The sequence below is a fragment of the Cyprinus carpio genome, chromosome A14 (genome assembly GCF_018340385.1).
Source record: "Cyprinus carpio isolate SPL01 chromosome A14, ASM1834038v1, whole genome shotgun sequence".
NCBI lineage: Eukaryota > Metazoa > Chordata > Actinopteri > Cypriniformes > Cyprinidae > Cyprinus > Cyprinus carpio.
The window spans coordinates 7,563,635-7,588,236 of record NC_056585.1 but is presented as its reverse complement, the minus strand read 5'-3'; the positions used below and the strand labels follow the sequence as shown (position 1 = coordinate 7,588,236).

The 24,602-nt window shown below is 36.9% G+C and overlaps 3 protein-coding genes across 5 annotated transcripts; 1 reads left to right on the top strand and 2 right to left on the bottom strand.

Annotated features, from left to right (window-relative positions):
• Window positions 1–1,036: 1,036 nt before the first annotated feature.
• LOC109065258 (myelin proteolipid protein-like) lies at window positions 1,037–7,845 on the bottom strand. 2 transcript variants are annotated; one of them, XM_042769827.1, is made up of 7 exons: window positions 7,722–7,845; window positions 5,792–5,978; window positions 5,437–5,593; window positions 4,873–5,041; window positions 3,572–3,645; window positions 3,387–3,452; window positions 1,037–2,789 (listed from the first exon to the last, which is right to left on the bottom strand). In XM_042769827.1, exons 1-7 carry the CDS (start codon window positions 7,723–7,725, stop codon window positions 2,709–2,711), a joined length of 738 nt encoding a protein of 245 aa, XP_042625761.1. In that variant the 5' UTR covers window positions 7,726–7,845; the 3' UTR covers window positions 1,037–2,708. The 2 variants fall into 2 exon arrangements, with proteins under 2 accessions (XP_042625761.1, XP_042625760.1); XM_042769826.1 differs by lacking the exon at window positions 7,722–7,845 and adding an exon at window positions 6,359–7,663.
• Window positions 7,846–8,971: 1,126 nt separating this feature from the next.
• On the bottom strand, window positions 8,972–14,811 carry LOC109096231 (protocadherin-20-like). The gene is made up of 2 exons (XM_019109874.2): window positions 14,440–14,811; window positions 8,972–13,315 (listed from the first exon to the last, which is right to left on the bottom strand). The coding sequence occupies exons 1-2, from the start codon at window positions 14,458–14,460 to the stop codon at window positions 10,841–10,843; spliced, it is 2,496 nt and encodes an 831-aa protein (XP_018965419.1). The 5' UTR covers window positions 14,461–14,811; the 3' UTR covers window positions 8,972–10,840.
• Window positions 14,812–15,754: 943 nt separating this feature from the next.
• On the top strand, window positions 15,755–19,749 carry LOC109098393 (regulator of cell cycle RGCC-like). Of its 2 annotated transcripts, XM_042769825.1 has the most exons (5): window positions 15,756–15,869; window positions 16,072–16,212; window positions 16,781–16,861; window positions 17,590–17,652; window positions 19,323–19,749. In XM_042769825.1, exons 1-5 carry the CDS (start codon window positions 15,848–15,850, stop codon window positions 19,328–19,330), a joined length of 315 nt encoding a protein of 104 aa, XP_042625759.1. In that variant the 5' UTR covers window positions 15,756–15,847; the 3' UTR covers window positions 19,331–19,749. The 2 variants fall into 2 exon arrangements, with proteins under 2 accessions (XP_018967511.1, XP_042625759.1); XM_019111966.2 differs by lacking the exon at window positions 19,323–19,749 and having other exon boundaries at window positions 15,755–15,869; window positions 17,590–17,660.
• The last annotated feature ends 4,853 nt before the right edge of the window (window positions 19,750–24,602 follow it).

Below are 24,602 nucleotides of genomic sequence, written 5' to 3'. Positions count from 1 at the left end.
TATGTAAACGAAATGAACCCTATATTTAGGACGGTAAATATTTTTTGCATTGTGATTGTTTTTATGACAATTAAGCAGATTTCCCCTCATAATTCCCATTACCCTGGTACAGTAATGAGAATCTAAACACAAAGTTTATATGTACATGCATACACAAAAATAGCTTTTTTAAAAGATATAAGATATATATCTCACTCATGGAAATTGAACCTGGATGTTTTTCGTAAGAATCACCCGAGCTGTTCCCACTCGAGCTGGTGTTGTAGCATTCCTGCCACAGTATTTATTATGTTACAGTTCACAGGAGTATTGTGTTTCATTAATAATATCATATTTTATTTACCAGTCACAACCATGGTAGAGAACTGCTTTAATGTAGTCAATTCAGGGCATTACTGCAATGAATGTACTGACTATTTGTCACTTTTTTTGGGGATTTGTTTGAGGTTGGTGCCCCACTGCCCAATCAATGCTGTATTGTACTGGGTAAAACTGTATTTACACACATGCTAACAGACTAAATGTGTGGTGTTTTGTTCCCCTACTGTTTCACGTCATCTCCAGTGCAATAGGGAGGTCAAGACTTTTTTTTTTGTTCGCAAATTTACTTTGCAAGAATCCAACGTGATGAATAAACAAACTGCAACAGCAATCATATTGTGTGGTTTATATATACTGCCATAGTGTTCAACAGCTTAAACAAAATGCTCTTTCCTGATTAACCAGGTCACATAATCGTCTTAACTGAAATATAGTGTTTACTTTACAACATCAAATCTTTTTTTTTTTGGGTATTCTCAGGAATAATACAATAACCAGACCTCTTGTAGTCAGCGGAAAGCCTGCACACGTCACACATCAGCTGTGTGTAGCACATGAGGAGAACAGAGACTTCCTCTGTGTGCACCGAACACTCGGCTAAAGAGTGTGTGCAGCCTCCTCTCCTCCTTCTCTCTGCGATGACGCTCTTTGAAAACAAGCTGCCATGCTGCTAGATGCAGTGGACAGTGAATCTATGAATAACAAGACACAGGAATCATTGGTGAAAGGCACTGACCTTTATTTTCTGCTGAACCTCACAGACATCAGATTTCACAGAACCAAGAGACCAACAAACTGCAGCCAAGCAGCAGGTTAAAATAAAAAAATAAACGTAGAGTATACAAAAAGAAATCTAAGAAATATTGTTAGTGCTAATGAAATAAGCCCTTTGATGAATAAAAATAAATGAATAATTAATAGGAAATTTAGCAAAAGAAAGTGTTATACAATAACTACAATAATCTCCTGATAATCAGAGTTACAAAACAACATTAACAGTTCACACGTCAGTGAAAAATCATTAATTTGTCGCAGTCAGGTTGTTCCAAACCTGTATGACTTTAATTCAGCCGTGTAACAAAAAAGGAGATATTTTGAAGAATGTTCATGCTGCTCTTTTTTTTACAGTGATAAAAAAATGCTCAAAGAACAGAAAAGCAGCATGAAAATGTGTGGTCCGTATGACTTGTGCACCACATTTAGAGCCATCGATGACTCAATACAACAGGTTTAATATCAATGACACCAAATGTCTCATAAAACTGCGTTGTTGATTACGAGGAAGCACAAATTATATTAAACAATTTCAGTTGCCTTGTGATGTAGTGCAGTAGTCACACATATCGCCTTTTGTGAGGTGATACGGGTTTGGAAAGACATAAGGGTGAGTAAACGATGATTGTGAACTATTTAGGGCATCCTACTGCTTTAAATCTACACTAAAACCTTGCTTTCACCAAACGCTACGGGGTGATCAAGAATCAAACATGTATCATAAAAAATGTTCAGGATGAAATACATTAAAACATCATGAATTAGTTACCTTATGTAAAGAAAAAAAAATAAGTCTACAGAAAACAAACAAAATTAAGCTACGGCTGATAAGGCTGCTTTTTTCCATTTTTTTCTACTTAAGTGTCTTTCATTCTTGATTTTCAGTGAAATATCCCAGCCACGAAACACTATTAGTAACGACACGCTCTGCAGTAAAATACCTGCTCAAACATCTGTGCACCGGTCACAGAAAGGCTTTTATTCAAGCAGCTGAAAAGTCCCAGAAGCCTCTTTGTCAGTGGGTGATATCTTCTGACGCCTAAACTGACCCCGAGCATGGGCTTTCCTCTAACAAAGAGGGGCTGATGCATTGTTTCAGTCCCTTTCTCAGTCCTTTCAAGAGGCTGTGAGAAAAAAAGTGCTGGGGTCACAAGAAAACAGCATGCATTGCTGTCTCTCTCCATGGCAACCAGATGTGAGGGATGGTCACCATGGAAACTTGCTATTCACCGCCATGAGATTGAAATTCGAGCATCTAAAAATCTCATTTCTACCCGATTATTATTTTTACTTCTATTTCCTAAAGCAATTAAAGTTTTCATTGTGAATGTTGACTGTACAGTTTGTGTACTGCTGAAGAATACCAGGCGTTAAGTTTAAACACGACTCGTTTAGCCGGAGGACTTTCCTCTAGTGGTCTGGAGCAGTATACAGGTAGAAAAGGCAGATTCCAAGTTTGTAAATCTTTACATTCAAAAAAAAAAAAAAAAAAAAACATCTAAAAGAGTCAGGAAATTGTGTTGTGATGTGGAAAAGAAGAAGATGAGAAATTCTAAAGTGCTCCAAAATGGTGCTGTTATTGACCGTAGAAGGACACCCGGACAGAACAGACGTTAACAGCGTGGACCGATGCCTTTCCTCCCCAGATACCGCAGAACTGCAAAGTTATAGGTGGTGGACACAGTAAATGTGAGCTGAAGAGAGAAAAACAGATTGAATATGAACATGAGCCAGTGAGTAGAGACTGATCAGAAAACTGTGGTGTTTTCCGGAAAAACCCAACCCACAATGCTAGGTGTTTGCCAAGGTGTTACTACGCTTTTACTGGTGTTCTACGTGTTTTTAAATCATATTAAATGTGGCTACAAGGGTGTTGTTAAGTGGCTGCTAAGAGGTTCAGAGTGGTTTTAACACATTGCTATGCACTCATTACAGTGAGTGGTTGACAGGGTGTTGCAATGCGGTCACTAAGACATTCTGACTGCTTTTTACTCCATTATTACACAATTTCTAGGTGTTCTGTGTGTTTACTAGGTTTTTGCTTGGATATTTTGAGTGTTATCCCTTTGCATGTGATCACAAGGGTGTTGCGCTGTTGTTAGGGAGTTGCTATGAGGTTGTGGTTGAGTTTAGCTCACAGTCATCCTGGTCATTTCTAACCACAACCGACAACAATAAATCACTTCCAACCCCAACAAGAGGTTAATAAATGCAGGAGCAGGATTCCTCGACACCTACGGGAATGGCGTCATGAGAACACACTGTGACTGTGTTCTGTTCTGGACACTCACCAGAGCCAAGACTGTCATCCCCGCTCCAGCGAAGGCAGCGATGTAGTGAACATAGATCAGGGAAAACTGAAAAACAAGTGAGAAACGTGACATCCTAAACTGTCACTGTGCAGCTCGAAGGTTTGATCTTGGCTTTGGATTTGACAAGGCTTTGAGGAAGACACTGAATCGGGGCCACGTCTTACCTCTCTTGTCTTGCAGACATTAGACAGGGTCATCCCACAAGCCTTTCCTGGTACTGCGCTCCATGGAAGTAAACCTTAGAGAGACAGAGACAAAAACACAGTGTAAGAGCATGAAAAAGATCAAGACAAATTTGTGTCAGTATAAATCACACCACATTAAGAGAACAGACTTTAACATTCTAAGGCCAACTCTAGTGTGCTGTCATAGTGTGCACATGAGGGTTAATTACAATAATGCTGTCCCTGATAGAGGAAACATCTTTTAGTTTATATGCTGCTAAGTTCTTAAAAATGTCCTCTGTATAATTTATATTGGCTTCATATGGTTTTGAAAAACATTAATTTTCAAGAAATTTAGCGACTCTAAAAATGTCAATCAAGTAAGTGTACACATCTTAATCATAATGAAGGTGAGAAATATTTGTAATTATTATTATTATTAATTCATCAGAATAATTCGATTTTCAGGGATTTACAAGACATCATGTTTTTCAACTAAAATTAACCTCACCTTGTGACTTATGAGCGTCTGTATGATTTATTTTCATCATTTACATTAATGTAAAAAAAATACTCAATGTAGAAAAGGTGTATTGAATTCAGTCTGATGGCATTTTGATGTATTTTTGAGTCAATTAAAAAAAAGTATTTAATTTGATTTAAATTAAAGTAAAATAAAATAAAATAAAATAAAAAAATAAATGTTTTGTGTTTGGTTAGAGTTACATGTATTGCTCAGACAACTGGTTTAAAAAAAACTAACAATCATTTGCACACATTTCAATTTCCAGAATAAATGATGGAAAACCAGTTGCCATTGAGCTTGTCTGAGTTCATTATGATATGCAAGACAAAAAAACTTTTGAGAGGAGAGGAAATTCATGTTTTCTTGTTTTGTTGTGAATTTATGACATAACACTAAACTGTCCATGATATAAACCACTGGAACCACAGGCAGCTGTCATACTATTATCATTCACTAATTAAGAAATTATTGACAAATCAGAAAAAATAAGAAGAAAATAAGTTAATATAAAGATTTTTCTTTAATTAAGAAGTCTCTCTAGGTTGAGAAGCACCCATATTCCTCCTGCACTTGTGTTGAATTATGCAGTGATCTCACACATTTCGAAATGCAACGATATGTGAAATCAAGCTTGCCAAACTATAGGTGTGAGAAAATATCCGAACATCAGGACACTTCAAAAGACATCGGAACCAGACTTACAGAGCTGTGATATCAAATCTCTAAGCTGTCAAGAGACAGAAAAGATATGATAAATGTATTGCGGGGTCATTACCGTACTGTCTGGCATCAATGCACAGCTGGTTGATGCTGGAGGGTGTTTCAGAGAGGACGCTGATAGTGTGACAGGTGTATGCCATGTTGTAAAAAAAGTAGACAGGAAGCGCAGAGAGAGAGAACACCAGCAACCAGACCACAACCAGGACAAATGTGATCACAATGAACTGTGGAAGTAATGCATACATATATCAGTTTGATGCATTTTATTTTAAATCAAGAGTTCACTCAAAAGGAAAAAAATGCATTTATTCATACTCAAGAGATGCAATTTGCCAGGTTTAACACAAATGACAACACTAACCTAAATACAATGCACCAATTTTGAATATACGGAAGTGCAAATGAGAAATATTCAGTGTTTCCAATATCAACATTTTGAAACTGGCAGCCTCTGATAACTGTATAAGTTCATCGCATGGAAATGTGCAATGAGCAAATTCTTAACAATTTCCTCTTTTGCTTAAAGGAAGAAAGGCATACGTGTTTGCAACAACAGGAGGGTGCAAAATTTTGGAAAGTAGCCAGACGCAAAGTGAAACTCGCACTGCACATCACTCACCATTGTGCTGAGACAGCGACCACAAACTGTGCTACGAAATTCTCCAAATGACTGCCGGACTGCACTGGTGGTGTAAAAGCCTTCAGCCAGCAGGACTATACAGTACAGGGAGAAGAAGGAGGCCAGGCCATAAATGATGTACTGAAAATACTCAATACTACAGAAGAGAGAGAGAGAGAGAAAGACACGTTTGCAATAAAAAGATGTTAAAATGACTGATCGTTCTACATAAAAAAGCACGGGCTACTTCTTCAAGCATTTTTTATTGTGAAGCTTGATATTATGGGCAAGTAAAGTGAAAACTGAAATAGATTAATCTAGACTGAACATAGATGAAGAGAGAGATGCTACGCACAGGTACGCTAGCGTGATGTAGTCCTGATGCTCACGGGTGAAGTACGTCTCGATCAGTCTCTCGCTCTCTGTAAGGGCCTGATGTCCACAGCCGCAGAACAGAGCAATGCCAGAGAAACACAGCAGAGTGGCCAGCAGAGAGACATACGGCACTCCTCCAAGACAACGCATACAGCATTCATAACAACCTGAGATCAAAAGCATATGACGGATCAGTTTGTCATTTTCTGATGACTTATCATATCTGACATCTAGAAATTGCACATTGCCACAAGGATCTGTATTAGGCCCTCTGCTGTTTTCCTTATACATGTGGCCCCTTCTAGAGAAGACAATTTAAAAATTTTCCAAGTTAAAGGTAAAAAAAATGGCAACGATTATTTGCCACAAAAAAATAAATAAATAATAAAAAAAAATAATGCAGTAAACTTTCATTTAACAATATAATATTTATCATAAAAACAGAATGTAAATAAATGATTCAAACAAACAAAATCTAAGAACATTCTTTGAATCAAATAACATGAAAGAAAGAAATGCTAATTTTAAAGAAAAACGTCAGACGTACTAAGATGCTTTTGCATCTGAACTCTTCATAGAGCTGTATATTATTGTCATATGACATTATTTTGTAGGATGGACTCCAGATGAGTCTGGTTCTCTTCAAGGTTTTCCTCCAACACCTCACTAATGATGACTTGTGGCTGAATTGAACTGAATTAAGAACAGCAAGAGCAGTGTTGCCACGCATATCAACCCTTTACACTCCTTTCCTTTTTATACAGCCTATTCCTACTTTAATAAAGCCAAATTCTCTATAAAACTGTTCTCATTTATCCATTCACATGGATCTGAAACACTGCAACGTGCCATCGCAACAGAGCAGCAGCTGCAGCGAAGTGTGTGAGTCTGGGTGGATCGGTGTGAGGGGGTCTCCATCCGTATCATGTGCTGCTGAGGGGGATGGCGACGGAGCAGGTCTGTACCACGGCATGAAGAGTGTGAGAAAATACGGAGAACCAAGTGTCTTTCTGTGGCTGCACTGACAATAGCCTTTGTCTCGATGCAACACAAGGGACAGCAAAGACAAGCAAACAAAGAGCCAGTGCCACCTCAGCCCCCTACAGACTGACTGAAATGAGCACGGGGAGAAAAACAGTGAATAAAGAGGGGGAAGATTTGGGGTTAATGCTGCACACAAGCATCAATGGCATGCTAATGGTTAAAATCCAACTTGGGGTGAAACCGTTTGATTTATATAAACAGAGGAATATCTGGTTCATTTTTGGTTTTGTTGTTATATGTAACAACAAACACGGCTGCTGAAAATTCACAGGAATTAATTACATTTTAAAATACTTAATTTTAAATTGTAATAATATATTGCATTTTCTTTTTAACAAATTTTACAGACCCCAAACTTGGTTAAACTTATTATAGAAGAGACAAAAGAATAAATAAAAGATAATTACATTTTCAAGAAAGACAAATTATTAATTCTTAAAAACCGTTATTATATACAAAAAGTACTGGGACACTTTGTGATTGTGAAATGTTATGATGATCTACACTTGTGGTTTCTCTACTAGGACAGTTTCTAAAAATCACAAAAACACCAGCTGATTAAAAGACACTGACCTAAAATAATGCTACAAGTAAAGTTAGGTCTGAGAAAAGCTGCTGCAGCACTTCAGTCCAGATGATACTTGGTGGGAAATTAAGTTTCTGTTGCAGTCACATTTAGACAAATATGTAGTACTTCTCTGAAGCCACAGGATATGCAGATATAATATCACTGTCTCTTCAAATGCAATGCTCAGCTTTCTTTGCACTAGTTTGTCAAGCTACAGGTAAAAATTTAAAACATTTTTCAAATGATATACAAAATAACTTGAAACTTCCCTTGTAATCAGTAGAGATGCTGTACTTACCCATGACTGTAGGCAGCAGTGCTGTGCTTGTGTGTAATGTCACAGACTGCTCTCTCAGTGAGCACAGCTGAAGACAGACTCTCTGTCCAGCCTAAAGAAACAATGTGCCTTTTCAATGGCCTGCTTGAACGGTTCAAGGAGCAGACTGACAGGGTCATGATGCAAAAACATACCAAAATGTCCACTTAAAATAAGTGCCACTGCTTTGCTTTAAGATGCAGAGTGTTTAATAAATAGGTACAGGCTGCTTTTAGCTCAGTTATAAACGACTGAGAATTTAGCTCATTCTATGATTAAGTTACTTGACTTTTAAAGGAAACTTTAATGTGTCTGTAATTTTATTTACTCAAATTGAAATTCGATGTAACAGTCTTAGTAGAACTAAAAACTACATAACTCTGGAGAAAAAAAAGTACTGCTAACGAGCTTAAATCTTTCTTTGTGTATCCATATCACAGACGACTCACCGCTGACCTCCAGTGTTCACACGCAAAGCTCGCGTGAGTTAATAAATGCACATACTGTATATAATAAATAAATAAATAAATAAATATATACAATATATAAATAAATACTATTTATGTATATGAATAGTTCCAATGCAAAAGCCTCTAAAAGCCATCTTGGTCAAAATTGAGATAACGATGCTAAGTGAATGCTCTCCACACATAGTATGTTCATAAAGTACTTTCACTTCATTTCACTTCAAATGTGCAAAAGTCCAGCCTCAACCCATTCGGAAGTACTATTACTTACATAGAAACCTATACATAGTAGCCAGAAATAAATGCTAATTTTAAAGAAAAACGTCAGACGTATTTAGATGCTCTCTCTATATAAACAGAGGATACACACACACACACACACACACACACACACACACACACACACACACACACACACACACACACACCTTTTTTTTTGGACCAAAGTATTTTGCAAGTATATTTACTTATACCAAGTAAATACTTAAAATATACAATATTCATAGTAGGCTAAACGGTATTCATTCAGTACAGTATTATATGGTATTATTATCATCTGATACCATGCACTGGTACCACCGCAATACTTGTTAAAACTCTTTGTATTTACTCCGATTTATAACATAAAATAAGTGATGATTCTGTTATTAACTTAAATTAACTGTTTAAGTGTGTGTAATGATTTTGGAAAATTGAGTCTTGGGACTTATTTGAACTTTTACAAATTACTGGGACATATCAAAAGTGTACAAACAATACAAATTATTTAACACATTATTCAGTATTTATCTTTTATTGGCTTTTAAAGGAACAAAAACCAAGGCATTTCAGGAAGATGAGCAGGATGCCTTTTGAGAACGATTTGTGAAGCATCTTTGTAACCTGGATGTGAAAACATGCCAGTCAACTTCATGACAGTGTTTTCTTACAAGATTAATATCTTCTTTGCTATTCAGGAAGTGCATTCCCATGCCACCTGCACTCAGCAGACCTGCCGAAACATGCTTTTTCTTTTGTGTCATTTACAAAACCCCTATCACGTCTGCTACAAATAAACAGCTTCTTATGATGGTTGAGTCGGTGCCAGAGCGTACGAACAGGGCAGAGGGGGTCCTCCTCTGCTGAAATCAGTACGGTGGGCCAGCACAGGCACTGAAGTGGAGTTTTCTGTCTAGACTTTCTTTCATCCACATTCTTGTCCAGATCACCTGAATTCATCAGATAATCATTCAGTTTCCTCATTCCTTGTGCAGACCTTAAATGAGTCTCTGAACCGGGTGAGAAAGAGACTATTGGATGACAGGAAACTTGGTGGTATGAGATGAGTGATATCTCCCAGTGATCAGACTTTTATCACTGGTCTCTAGATCTCACAGCAAAAGCTATCAAAAGGTTTTTAAACTCTTTACACTGTTGGTCACCATGGAAACCATTCCTTGATTGTACTTAACCATTAGTTACAAAAAAAAGGCATTAGAGTTTATGTGACCTTAAGTCAACATATTTTTGAGTGAAACATAATATTAACACAAAAAAAAAAAAAGTGATTGATTGAAAATGTAGCCGTTTTATACTTTGGAAGTCTTACCCTTTGCAAAGAAAATAGTTCCTTATATATCAACAATCAATATATTAAATTATTTAAGCTGATGTTAAAGTGGCTTTTCGGTCCGATCTGGTTGCCCCCGGATCAGCCCCACCCCCATGATTTCTAATGAGTGGAACTTTATAAAGACTAGAGTAGAGACTATATTAATATTAATATTAATATTAATATTAATATTAATATTAATATAAGGGTAACCCTCAAGAGCATCTTGATGTGTTTCAATGGTAATGCTTCTTCATGATCCCACTTTATTTATTACATTAACATAAATATATAAAAGAGACACGGTCTTGTTTCAACTGCTTTGTAAAAAGACATTTTCTTTTTTGCAAATATACCAGCATTTTCTTATTGTGATAAGACAAAGACTGTTACATTGTTTCATGATCTAGATTAGGGGTCCTGGAGAGCCACAGTCCCTCAGGCTTCAGCTCCAACCCCAATCAAACACTCCTAAACAAGCTAATCAGTTTGTAAGGGTTACTAGAAAGCTACAGGTCAGTGTGGTTTAATCACGGTTGGAGCAAAACTGCAGAACTGTGGCTCTCCAGGAGCGACGTTGGTTACCCCTGATCTAGATGATGGTACTGATTGCAGGCTGCGTGCATCAGACTACAGCACGACTAGTCCGTAAAATCTTGTAAAACCAACACGACAGCACACTAGAGGAAAAACAAGTGCATTTATCTTTCTGCAAGTCTGCACCTGTATAAATATTTTCCTTCCATGTCAATGAATGTCTCACCACTGCTGACAGAGAATTAAACATACATTGTCTTTACGTGCATAAATCTCTTTAAATATGATTCTTTAAAGATTTCAAGAGTTTATTTCATTCGAGATGAAAACATATCATCTTAGGAAAAGGAAGCAGGTATCTTGCACATTAGGCCAAACTAATACTATTATATTATATTACTATTATAATATGAACCAAAAGTACTGGCCAAAGAATACAGGTTAACAAAAAACTTTGTAATATTTACACATACACATTTTACTGGTATAACTGCAGAGCCTTGGCTTTAATTTAAAGGTTTCAGTTCACAGAGATTTCCAGTTTCCCATACATTCTTTTTTTCTGCTTTCCTTTTTGTGTTTTTGCGCTTCATAAACACCACTACAGCCGCCAGGAGAACACAGACTGAGATGACCATCAGACACAGGCCACAATAAAAAATAAGCCCGGCATTTGATTCACATCTGTCTTGAACTGGCATCGGAGGAAGCAGTCGTGGTGGTGTGTACTCCGGAATGGCATTCACGTGACATTTTTCCAAAGTCTCGTTGACCTGCAGGTTGACCCACACGGTGGTCTGCAGCGGGTCTGGCTTTCCTCTGTCGCGGACGACTATGAAGAGGTGGTGCATGCCGTAGTCCTCGCCGCGCAGATGTTGGACCAGAGTAATGTTTCCTGAGTGCTCGTCAATCTGGAAGGGGCTGTGGAGAGCCGGTTTGGATGCAATAATTTGGTAAGTTATATCTGAATTCATTCCTGAGTCCTCATCAATGGCGAAAATTTTTGTTATCATGCTTCCTGCTCGAGTAGCCGGGGATATGGTCAGACAGGAGAGGTTGCTGCTAGGAAGGAGGACCTGGGGATGATTATCATTGACATCCTCAATAAAAATGGTCATTTTTGCTGTAGTGGAAAGGACTGGGCTGCCGCCGTCTGCAGCTACAACAAGAAGCTCATAGCGGTCTTGCTTCTCACGGTCGACTTCACCAGTACTGCGGAGCGACCCCTGCGCCAGGTCTATGGCAAAAGGGACACTGTCGTTCAAAATACGCAAATCCACTATCTGGCCGTTATCTCCTTCATCAGCATCGCTTACTGTGACTTTCCCAACTTGGGAAAGTTGTGGAATGCTCTCAAACACAAAGAAATAGAAATGTGGGGTTGGAAAGACCGGTGGATTGTCATTCACATCCAGTATGTTTATGGACACAATAGCTAAGCCCTCCAGAGACGGCTCGCCGCCGTCCCGGGCCAGAACGGTCAGGTCGTATTTCTCCTGCTGTTCTCTATCCAAAGACTCTGCTGCTGAAATCACACCCGTCTCTTCGTGAATTCTGAAAGGTCCTCCATTTGTAAGCCTGTACCTTACTTTGCCAAACTGCTGGCTGTCTGCGTCGCTAGCCTGGACTCTCAGCAGAAACACTCCAGGCTCGTTGTTCTCCTTGATGTCCTTTTCATAGCGTGTTTGTTCAAACTTTGGGGCATTATCATTCACATCTTCAACCAGCACTTTGATCACTTCCCTTCTGTGTAGGCGTGTGCCATGAGGATTAGAAATAATAACTGTAACCTCATACTCGCTGCACATCTCAAAATCTAGGGGTTTTGATGTTGAAAGCAAATAGCTGCCTGCTTGCGGCTTCAAAGAAAACGGCATGCTGTTTTTATCTAAGGACAGAGTACCTTTGGCAGTAGAGGTGTCTTCCAGCTCCAAGAGCGCCAAGATGGTGGGGGGCTCGTTTTCCTGTAACACGATCACTTGGTTTTTATGCTCTGCGACAAACTTGATCTTGACTGACGGCTCTTGGCTCATCACTGGCTGAATGTATATGGTTACCTGAGTTTGCGCAGGGGGGCAAAGTGGGCTATTCGCAAAGACTTTCAACATGTGCTCCTCGGGACTGTCAACCTGTGTATCAACAGCTAAGCTGATCAGGCCTGTGTGTCCATCCAAGTGAAAGAGCGCTTTGGCCTTATCTGTGATCTGACGGCTGAAGGAGAATGCGATCTGGGCATTCTGGCCCAGGTCTTTGTCTGTGGCTTTAAGCTGGGCCACCGCAGTGCCCTTGACTCCTAACGCTGGCACAATAGCTGTGATGGGACTGTCAGCATCAAACTCTGGGCAATTATCATCAACATCGGTTACCGTTACATTGAGATGAGCTGTAGCGCTAAGTGGTACTGAACCTCCATCTACTGCTACAAGAACCAAGAAGTGGTTTTCCTGAGTTTCCCGGTCCAGTTCCCTTTGTACCACCAGCTCAAGTTCATGCCCATCTTGTCTGATGCCAAAAAAGCCATCAGAGTCTTCTAAATGGTATCGTATCAAGCCATTATCGCCCGTATCCTTATCCTGCGCTTGGTCATCCAGTGGGAAAGCAGTCCCAATTGATGCATCTTCAGGTACATGCAGAGGAATCTCATTTCTCTCAAAAATAGGAGTGTTGTCATTAATATCATCCACAACAATTATCATCGGCACTATTTCAAAATTAAGACTCACGACTGCGGTGTTTGAAAAAGTACACTCCCCATCCTGATGTGATGGACACAAGGTCTCTCTGTCTATGCGCTCTTTAGTGAACAGATCCCCTGTGCTCTCGTCCAGCCTGACGTATCTTTCATCGAGGAGCCGGTATGGAGCTGAGTAGGTCGGGCTTAGACTTCCGATCTTAACGCCTGCTTCTTGCTCCTCCACGGTGATGAAGCGCAGCAGTGCATGGCTATGGATTTGCCCAGTAGATGCCAAGAGAAGCACCCACTACAAAACAACAGAAGAGACTTACTGCTTAGAAGAAAGCAACACCCTTCTTTCCATATAAAAGTTTAATCACTCTGTCTCAGTGACTCAGGAGTTAAGTGTGTAATCCTTAACCACCACGTCAGTCTTTTTTTTTCTTTTTCTGTTGATTATGTTATTGCACAGGGTTTATTATTGACTTACATGTTCCAGCAGCCAGAGATTTAACATTACAATACAGAATCCCAACTAAGCTCGCAAATGCACTTTCCATGAATATATTGGTCTTGAATGCATTTGTTTTGCATTTCCCAACAATGCATCAGTGAAATTAGGTGCTTAAAATCAGATAATCTTCTACAGTTTAATAATATTGTATTCAATTAAACATTATATTTTGTGTGCATTAATTTTATATAAGGTTTGTCATTTTGAATCCATGTTTATATTATTTGCATGTATATTTCATAAAACTGTACGATGTAAATGTTAAACGTGAATAAAATCCAAGGGTAAAGGTTCTAACAAAATGGAAATGCACCAGTATAACAGGGCAGCAGATTTACACTTAGAAAGGTACTTACTAAGAAGATTGGCAGCAAATCTATAATTGCGGTTATTGCTAAATATATTAATTCATGACTTAATAGATCATTTTTATTATTAACTACAGGGTTAAATAGTTATACTTGAAAAAATACATAATAAAAGCATTATACTAGCATAGCTAAAATAAAACGTTGGATTTATGCCTTTATTGCTGTAAAAATATTACATTATTAGTAATGGGACACCAATTTATGCCCTATTCATAGAAAGTGCCAGCACAATTCTTGGGTATTAGACTTTTTTTCCTGTAAACTTTTAGATTTCTGTTGTTTATTTGTATACACCTGTCTAATTTGTCTACCTGCTTGAAACCACTAAGTGATAAAAAAAGTTTGAAACATGTCAAACACTACCTGACACTCAGAATATGAAGTCAAGGCGCACATTTAATACTGCAGACTGAATGCAGACTGACTAATGTGGACTTTAACTCCGTGTAACGCCTGACAGACTCGGCGTTCAAAGTCAAAACAAGCAAAGTGAAGAATTTTCTTTCTGAAAATACACGAATACGAAATAATGTATGCATCACTCACCTGTAGTATAGTCCAGGTCATTATGTGCTGGGTTTGAGCTGTCCATTCTTCAAGAACATGTTGAGCTCTGCGAGCATGAAAAAGAAACACTCGCGAGAAACGTGCGGGCGGGAAACCTCACCTACCTGTGTTACAGGTGAGCGGCTCGAGACTAACTCACGATATTCAGCCGTTGGCTAAAAGGGAAAATACAGGTCTGACGAGATGTTTTTCCGGTTAATTGCATTATAATGATAGATGGGTCGCGTTGAGGTATATTTTCCTTTCAACTCTAAGCACTCTGTAATGCTTTATAATAATATACACACACTCTAAATCATAATAAGAGAGATTATATAGCATATAGTTATAGCTTTTCTCTGGAGTTGTTCTGGTTCAGTTTAGCTTCTCTGAACCACACTGAATTGGAACTATGGATTTCACACCACATTGCACAGTTATATTTATTATGGTCACCTTGTCATTTGACGCATGTCTCAGTGTCGCCATCACGAGGGCGTCAGTGATATTACATCTCATTTATCAGAATGGCTCTTACACAGCCACATCAAGTACTCTATTATTATCATTTTTCCTCTCTTTCTGTAGTCCCCCATATATGTTCTGTGTTCTTTGATCTGTATTATTTGTTTCATTTGTGTTGAATTATATTTCTGCAATTAAAAAAATATATATAAATATGTATATATATATATATATATATATATATATATATAGATATATATATATATATATATATATATATATATATATATATATATATATATATATATATATCGTCCAATGGGGAATTGTTTTTTTTTTTTTTTTATTGTGTTATATTGAATGAAGGAATAAACAAACAACAAATAAATAATAAAAAAAATTAGTATGCCATATGTGTCAAATATCCAAGTTTACAAAAGGGCAGTGAATAGTACGAGAATGACAACAGCCCTTACAAAAAAGTACCATAGTAACCTCAGGTTACCACCACAGGTGTTTTTACTGTGTTGACCTTTTTTTTTTTATTCATGTTGTTGCTACATTAATAGCGGAAACTTCAAAGGGTAACTTACAGCCACTGTCATAAAGATGACAGAAACGTTCTAAATGTTAATTATGATCGAACGAATAATTTGGGGAAAGGAGAAAACCACGTCACTGTCACTTTAAGAGCCATTACATTTTGGAAATCACTGAAGGTCCATAACTGCACCTTCGCTTTAGACCGAAGTGCTCGGAAATTTTCTTTCTCTAGTTCCGCCTGTGACGTCATGTGTAGGCGTCAGGGGAAATTTTCAGGCTTTACTGTGACCAAGGCGTGTTCTGATTGGTCTGCGCATTATGCTCTGGGTGGAGTCAGTGTAGCGCATCTTTTTACTAAAGTTAGAATCAGTTCACAGCTCTATTCACAGAGAACCGCAGGATGAGTGCAACAAACTGTTCAGGTAAACTGTCCTTTGATTAAAAATTCCACATTTCAAATGATTTCAGATGTGTGTGTGTTTTTTTTCTCTCAGATTAAGTTTATACATTTTATTTATTTACAGCCACCATGTTGACATCATCATTATTATATCATTATTAATAGTTCAAAATGCGTTTCAGTATTTGGCTTGTAATGCTAATAGAGGATGTGACTTGTATTAGAGCTGGATCTGGAGCTGGGAGACTTGCTGCAGGAGTTTAATGATGTAGTGAAGGAGCTGAGCACACCCCAGACCTCTGAACATGTGCTGAGAGATGTGAAGAGACACACAGCACTGACTGAAGGAGACGATTCAGACTACTGTAAGTACACTACCACACACATCGAACGCTTACAAAGGTCTCACCGAATGCCAAACATGTGTGAATACTCTATATTCAATCCCTTTAATCACTTTAATGCATAATGTGTATACAGAAATGTATAAAAAGGGAGTCCTGTAGTAGATAATTTCCTCATAATTCCCAATTTTAAATTACTGCTATGCAATTTGTTTCTATATCTGAAGAAACCCATTTTTACTTATCCGAATGAGGACAAACCATAGACTGTAATAGCCTCAATAGCTAACTATAATTAATATAGTGTGGCTTTAACCATTAAAGAAAACTTGAACTTTTGAAAAAGAAAAAAAGGTCACGTCTTTAAACAACTTTGTCTTTTAATAAGCTATCAAAGGCTTCACTTATGTGATTTCTATCTGTTTTGATCGTTAAATAGATTGTGAGAAACAATGAATGTATTAGTGAGCCTTTGGTCCTAAGAAAGATATTTTTGTGATGTACAGTACCTTGTGCACCTCAGCCTCCTTGTAGCTCTTTTGCGTTCACATGGAAGAGGCACACATCAATCCTATTGTTATCTTTTCAGGTAGCGAGGCTTCGCTGGTAAACAGCTTGAATGCCAGTCAAGAGGAGCTCAACATCCCAAGCATAACCGCAGCCCCAAAAGGTATTAACAGAACATAACAGATAGCCATCACATCTACTAAACAAGCTGAAGGCTTTGCCTCCCTGCCTCATGCACGGCTCTAAATGCTGTGTGCTATTTCTACTCATCTTGCTGTAGTCTTTGTTTGAGGATTGCACTGCTTTTATGCTCTTTATTTGGCTTCAGAATACATAATAAGCTTGAATGCTGGCATGATAGAATTGAATATGATAATGTTGTAAGATGGTAAACCAGCACAGACATAAAGTGAAGATCTATATTTGTGCATCTAACTACTAATTTAGTTATATTATGAATTTAATATAATTTTATTATGTTTACTACGAAGGCGTAAAATGTAGTAAATTTAGTTTTGTAAATATGAAGATGCATTTCTATACTTCTGATTAATTTTAAATCGCAGTTTTGGCCGCACCTAAATTTGGTCATACCTGAATAGATAAAGTAAATATGCTAAAAACCCCTGCTCATTCTGGATCTGAGCAAAGGCAAAATGTGTTTAATATGCACAGTTCAGTTGAATGATAATGTTTATCTTTTTAACTTGATGTCAATCAAAAAAATAAAAAACAACAACAACAAAAAACCCCAAAACAATTTTACTGTGCATAGGGAATTCAGAGGGTTGCATTTCTTTCGGAGTGGAACATGCCACGGGAAATGCCCTCACACTTAGCCGCGTTTCAAATGCACTAATGTCTTCTCTCTCTCTCTCTCTCTCTTTACAGCCAGGCTCGGGGACACCAGTGACCTACAGAGCTTCATTGAAAACCTGGATAGAGAGCTTGCAGGTATGTAAACATCTTGACCTTAAAATTAAAACCAGCTGTTGCAACTCTGTCTTTTGAAAGCACGGTGAGGCATAATAAGATTTGTAGAATCATTGCAGAGAGAACATTTTATTAATCTACATCACACAAGTACAGTAAGGTCAAAAGCAACCCCTGTGCAAGGATACAAATGCAGAATATTCAGCCTGCCACAAGTGTGCATTCCTGAGGGAGCTACAGAATTACTTTTAGTCTCTCTATATAATCGGGTGTTATTTATTAGTAGATAATATAACAGAAAACAGTTTGCATTACAGATCAACACCAGTTATCTTGTTTTGTCACACTGTGCTCAGCAGGGTTGGGAAAAGTTACTTTTAAAAGTTAATCCATTGCAATATCGTGTTACTCCCTAAAAAAGTAACTAATTACATTACTTAGTTACTTTTTATGGAAAGCAATGTGTTGCTTTACTTTTGCATTACTTTAAGTGAAACGAATAAGCCTCAGGCTGAAGGAAATGTAATTTCACGTCTGTACAGTAGCAAATGTTACAATAACATAACAGTTATGTTTATCTAAGTAATTTTTTGCTTATTCGTATGGTTGAATTGGATCATCGAAGGTCAGCAGTAAAGACATTGGTTAATAAAATGGGTTTAAATACATAGAGGATATTTGCGTTATTTAACATTTAATTATAGCAGGTTTGCCTCATATTCTGAGTTTGAATTTCACTGTTATTATTAATTTTAAAGAATAATGAATCTGTTTTTGTGCAAGTGAGATGAATAAATGCACATTCACATTTAGGGTCAGTTTACACGACAGCATTTTCAGCCAAAAATGGAACACTTTTTATGGGTTTTGACTGTTTGTTTACACAACAACAGTATTTTGAAAATGGGTTTCAAAGTGCAAGTTTTTGAAAACAGCACCGTTATCGTTTCCGTGAATCTTTGAAAACGGTGATGTCATGCGCGTGCAAAGTACGTGTTAGGTATGTAGACATGCGCATTGCGTGTCGATTTTAAAGGCAAGCGCGAACAAACATATACAATAGCGGAGTAGGCCTACATGGTACTGTTGTTGCTGCTTAATGAGTTTGCTAACGCTTCTTCAGCAAAGTGTGGATTAACTTCACCAATATTGAAGTAAATCCAATTCCCTACAGGTACTGTTTACTAACAAGGTGACAACGCTAACTACTGGCCTGGCATACGTAATATAGCATTTTTGGCCATTTTCGTGGATATGTGTATAGTTTTGAAAACATTGTCGTGTATATGTGAAACTTTTTAAAAATGCAAGGGAAAAACTTTTCCGTTTTTGACTACATCGTTGTCGTGTAAACGTAGCCTTAGTTACTTATTTGAAAAAGTTCCTCAGATATTTTCTTGTAACTTAATAAGTAATGCATTACATTACACTCAACACTGGTGCTCAATGATGCTCGAACAAAACCTGAATTCTGTCATGACATTATTCTTGACAAAAACAAGTAAAATGTCCATCAGAGCGATAATGTTAATACGCCTATCGCTAAATTACTAACAAAAGGCCGGTGGTTTATCACAGCTCACTCCCAGCATGCTCCGTTATCAGTGGAGTGACAGTCATGAATCATAACTGCAAAACCATAATACCTCACTCCCCTGACATGAGCTGTCACAATCTTATCTGTCTTACAGAGATGTGAGATGACGGGACGCACGTGATCAGGGAGGACTGAGCACCTGAAGAGCTGCCATTTAGCAAACCGTAATCTCTGCGTCCACACATAGAAATTATGCTGAAGAAAATCACAGCTTGAAGGCTTCACCCCCCCCCCTTCACTAAGAAAAAAGAGCTCACAAATTCATCAAGAAGACAAGAAGAACTACTGTTTGGAAGAACCACCAAGTTTCTCAAAAGAAGTTTTATTTAAAAAAATACTTACAACATTTATATGAAAAGCACAATTCCTTGTAAGTTGTAAAGATTTATTGTTAATAGCTATTTTCACTTTTTTTATATAAGAATGTAAAAATATCAGTGCTGCCAGGTTCAACATAATGTGTAATATTAATTTCACCTTGTAAAGATTTTTTAATAATAAAGGTTTTTGCATTAAACGTATTACTTCTTTTTAATTGTTATCATTTTTTCTTATATTTGGAAGGAAAGTTCTTTTCTTGCTAATAATATTTTTATGTTTGGAATACATACATAATTATATAAGTAATTGGCTAAATCTCAAAAAAAGTGCTTAATTGTCATAAAAATTGTCGGGGAAAATCTTAATGGTAAATGAACTTATTTAAACACAGTGAAATATGACCTGGACAGGTTTTGTGAGATTCACCTAATTAACCATAAACTCCAACATTAAATTCATTGCAAGAGCGGCAGTTCACTAGATTTAGTTTACGGCCCTGGTGTGTAGAGAAAAGGGAAATGCACCTAGAAATTCTGCAGCAGATGGAAAAGGAAGTCGTTAGTTGCACTGCGATCAAAACAAGCACAGTTTGTGGTATTGTCACAAACCACATCTTCTCGAGTTTGCTGTTTTACTGCGTATGCAATACATGGTTCCTAAAAATTATTTGAAAGTTAAAGTCTCATTTAAATATGCACTTCATTACATTGAGCAACATATCAAACCAGCTGCATATTATTCTTGTTTTTTTTCTATGGTTTATGCTTTTTAAAGTGTGATTTAAAGGGTTACTTCACACAATCATAATTTTCTCACTCTTATGCCGTTCCAAACCTGTATTTTCCTTCTTTTGTAAAACAAATGAGTAAGATATTTTTATTTTTAGGTTGAACTATCCCTTTAAGTGTCCAAATACTTTGTCTAATCTAAAATTCGCCCCCCTACACTTTTCCACAGAGTACATTTTTGTCACTTTATTTTTAGCAGATTGTACTTACATATGTTATATAATGGAGCAGATGTTAGATATTATGCAACATCATGAACGAAAGTAGCACTTCTTCTGGGCAGCAGTGTTGATGGAAAGAGGAAGTTTGGATCCTCATGTGGTTTGATATTTTCACTGATCCAGCCTCTTATGAGAACACTTCGTATTACAATAAATACTCCAAGCATGTGATTATGAAGTCACCAGTGAATGCATTTAAAGAAACAGGAATTCAATTAGAAGAGCATTCTGGAAACTACACTGTTGTAGCTACAGTACATAATCCTAATCAGACTAAAATATGTAATTCCATGTTTCCCGTAAGCATTAAGGAACTGTTTGCTTTCAGACTGTGTTCGAGACACTTAAATGCTTTTCTGAAGACATTGTGTTCAGTTTGTGTCCTCTTGGGTTGTTTCTTGAGGAACCCATAATGCTCTTGGTAATAGACTGACCTGGATGTCAAAACTGCACTGTGTGAGTGGATGTTGTTGACACTGATATCTACAGCCTTTCTGTGCTGGATGTGTGAGCTGAGCAAACAATAAATGGCACTTTGCCACGTGAAAAAGAAAAGTGACAACAAAAAGACAGAAAGTGAAAACTGAGTATCTTGAAGCAAATTTAGAAACCATTTTCTTTTCACATACCATTTCAAACTGGTTAAACAATACATTTATACAGGTTTAAAAGGCCGGGCAGTATTACTACTGTGAGAGTATTCAAATTTCACATTTTCTCAAGAAAAACTCTTCAATAAAATCTTGCCATCAAAATACTGCAGGTTTCTGCATCATTTGTGCACATTTCTGTGGTTGCACACTAGCCTGAGTCAAGAAACCAAAACAAAACAATTCTCAGTATTATTCTAGTTTGTCACTTTAGCATCAATACATGGGATATTTTCACCTCTTTTTTGTCCACCAACCAAAACCTGTAAGTCACATCACTTCGAAACATAATAGCACATGAGCAAACACTACAAAAAATAAGAATGGTTACTGGTACATGTTCCAAGCACAATAAACAAATATACAAAGTAGTCTATACAAAGATTTATGGCACTTGATGTGCAAAGTCGTAATCTGATTCTTAGATAAACAGTCTGACAGTCCCAGCTGAACCTGGGTCTCTGCTGCATCCAATCTATGAATATACAAAGAGATTTGGCCTGAATGGACGACTGCCGATTTCAGCATGAATAGGCCCTCAACTGCTGTGACAACGTCCACCTCTACTGATATGAAAACAGATGAATTGCCCCTCTCCTGTTTTGCATTTCAAATAGACACTGAAGGGAAACGGTTTCTTATGTAGATGGTATTTTGTGCAAAAGGAAACAGGTGTTTTAAAGCATGCTTCTGCTGATTGCCTAATTAAAATGTAGGTAAGAAAATGTGCCTGCATCTTGGAAGCCCCCCCAGCAAGATAGATCCAGGCATCTTTGTATACAGAGGCTTGTCATCTGTTTGATGCAATGCTTTGCTGAAGTACACCCTAGAGAGCCGCACTGTGCACAGAGCAATGATTGCATGAAGACAGGGCAACACAATGCAACACATGCTGCTTATGCAACAAAAAGAAAAGGTAAACACAAATAAACCTTAGACCAAGAAACATGCCTCTTATCTCTGTTTATGCCAAACAAACCCATTAAGAAGTCTGGGTAATTATATTCGAAGACAAACGATACAAACTCATTTTTCTTCCTTGAATAAAATGCATGCAAGTTCATGCACTGATAGTCAGTCGAGCAGGTTATCTGATCTGTCAACATTTCAGCAATAACAGAGTTGGAATATGGCACAAATGCTACTGTGTAAACACATAAATGTATCAGCAAATATTTAATCACACTGCTGCAAATGCTGCTGTCTGGAACAGGAAGAACAAGAAATAGCAAGAAATCTTTCAGGTAAACAGTACTCCAAAAGAATGTCGGCCTTGTGCGCTCATAGTCCTTCATGTTAATGCTTAAACGTAATGTTTCTCAACTCCAGACCTCGGGACCCACCTCCCAGAATGTTTCAGATGGCTCCCTATTCAACACACATAGAAGCTAATGAATCAGGTATTTTAATTAGTGAGACATCTAAAGCATTCTGCAGTGTGTGTCGAGGACTTGAGATGAGCAACACTTTTAGTCTTAATCAATTAGCAAAATTCACTCTTAATTCTTTAAATATTAAAGTATACAAAGAAATAATAATAATAATAATAATAATAATATATATATATATATATATATATATATATATATATATATATATATACAATGATTTATATGATGAACAGATATATATATATATATATATATATATATATATATATATATATATATATATATATATATATATATAAATATGTATTTAAAGAATATATTTTTATAATTAGATATTTTTTCATTAAAAAGGTATTTAGTAATAATATTCAGCAATAGTATTAAAGTATTAAAAATGTTGTGACAGTTATTCATTCATATTTGGTCTTAAAGCATTTGTTTCAATGCCATCTCATGGTCAAAGCTTTCAAATACAGTTCTATTTTGCGTGCGCGCGCGTGTGTGTGTGTGTGTGTGTGTGTGTGTGTGTGTGTGTGTGTGTGTGTGTGTGTGTGTGTGAAAGAGTGTGAGAGAGAGAGAGAGAGAGAGAGAGAAAGAGAGAGAGAGTGTGGAAAGATTGTTTTCCTGTAAAACAACTGTAAAACTAAGTTGAACTGTAATATGTATGAGCAGTGGTTCTCAATCAGGGGGAAGGTGTACACTAGAGGGCCTCAGAAAACTTCCAAGGTGGCCTCAAGATGATTAAAATGATTTAAATAAGGCAAAACAAGCAATTAAAATGAGCAAAAACAACAAATAATAATAATAAAAAAATCATCATTTACTTTGCCGTGGGAAGAACCAGGATTCCCACTGTGCAGAAACAATGGATATATGAGGTAGTCTGATTTTCTAGACCTGAAAAACTCATGTAAATCAATAAAGTATTTTATAATCACTGTAAAACCTAACAGTCAAATTTAATCAAATAAAACTAGAAAATTCAACTCAAATAATACAAAAAAATAAATTAACTAAAAAAAAAAAAGATTAAACTAAGCAAAACTCAAACATAATAAGATACAGAACACAAGAATTAGTTGCATCAGATTTTGACTTCCCAGCAAGCTTTGCTTCAGACGCTGTAAGGAGAGTAAATGTTGAAATTTAATGTTATTTTGTGTGCTTTTGCACAAGATTAATATGAGGGGAGATCTGTTAGTGTTTATTGTTGTTATGTTGGGATTTAAAAGGATTTCAGGTATGTCTGAGCTTTTGGAGGTTACCATTGTGCTAAGTAACGAGAAGCCTTTGATTAAGTCCAGGATGGACCAAAGCATGTTAAAACTATAGCTATAGGGGAGAGTGGGGTAAGATGAGCCTTTTTTTATTTTATACTTATGTGGTCCTTAAGATAAAGGGGAAAGAGGCAGAAGCTCAAACAGAAGTATCTGAAGTAATTTCAGGATGTTTCCTATCATATTAAATGATCAGAATGTATCTATGACAAAGGGTTCTAAGAATAAGGCATCATATAAAAAAGTGATTAAAAAGATTTAAAAAGTGGCTCATTTTGCCCCCAGTTTAGGGGTAAGTTGACCCGAGTCAGTGGATAAGATCTGTGTGTAAACTGACCATCTAACTGAATCTGATTCAAACCCATGTGAAAAAAAAAAAAAAAATAAAAAATTATTAAAAAATTATTAATAAATTTAAAAAACGAATTTAATAATTAAATGTCCTTTTACAAACAGTCATATTTCTCTTCTTAAAGCTAACTTAAACAACATAAAACCAACCAAATATTGCATTTCTGAAACAATAAGATGAACACCAAAGTTTTTTGAGTAAAATTAAATAAAAACTGAATTAGGATGAAACTATAAATGTCACTTAACCTAATTAACATTTTAGACAAAGGATTCTTCGCATGGTAGCTTTTCTGCATCGTCGAACAGGCCATTAGGGACTACAGGCTCAGTTTACCCCAAAGCATTTGGCTCAATTTACCCCATAGCTGCAAT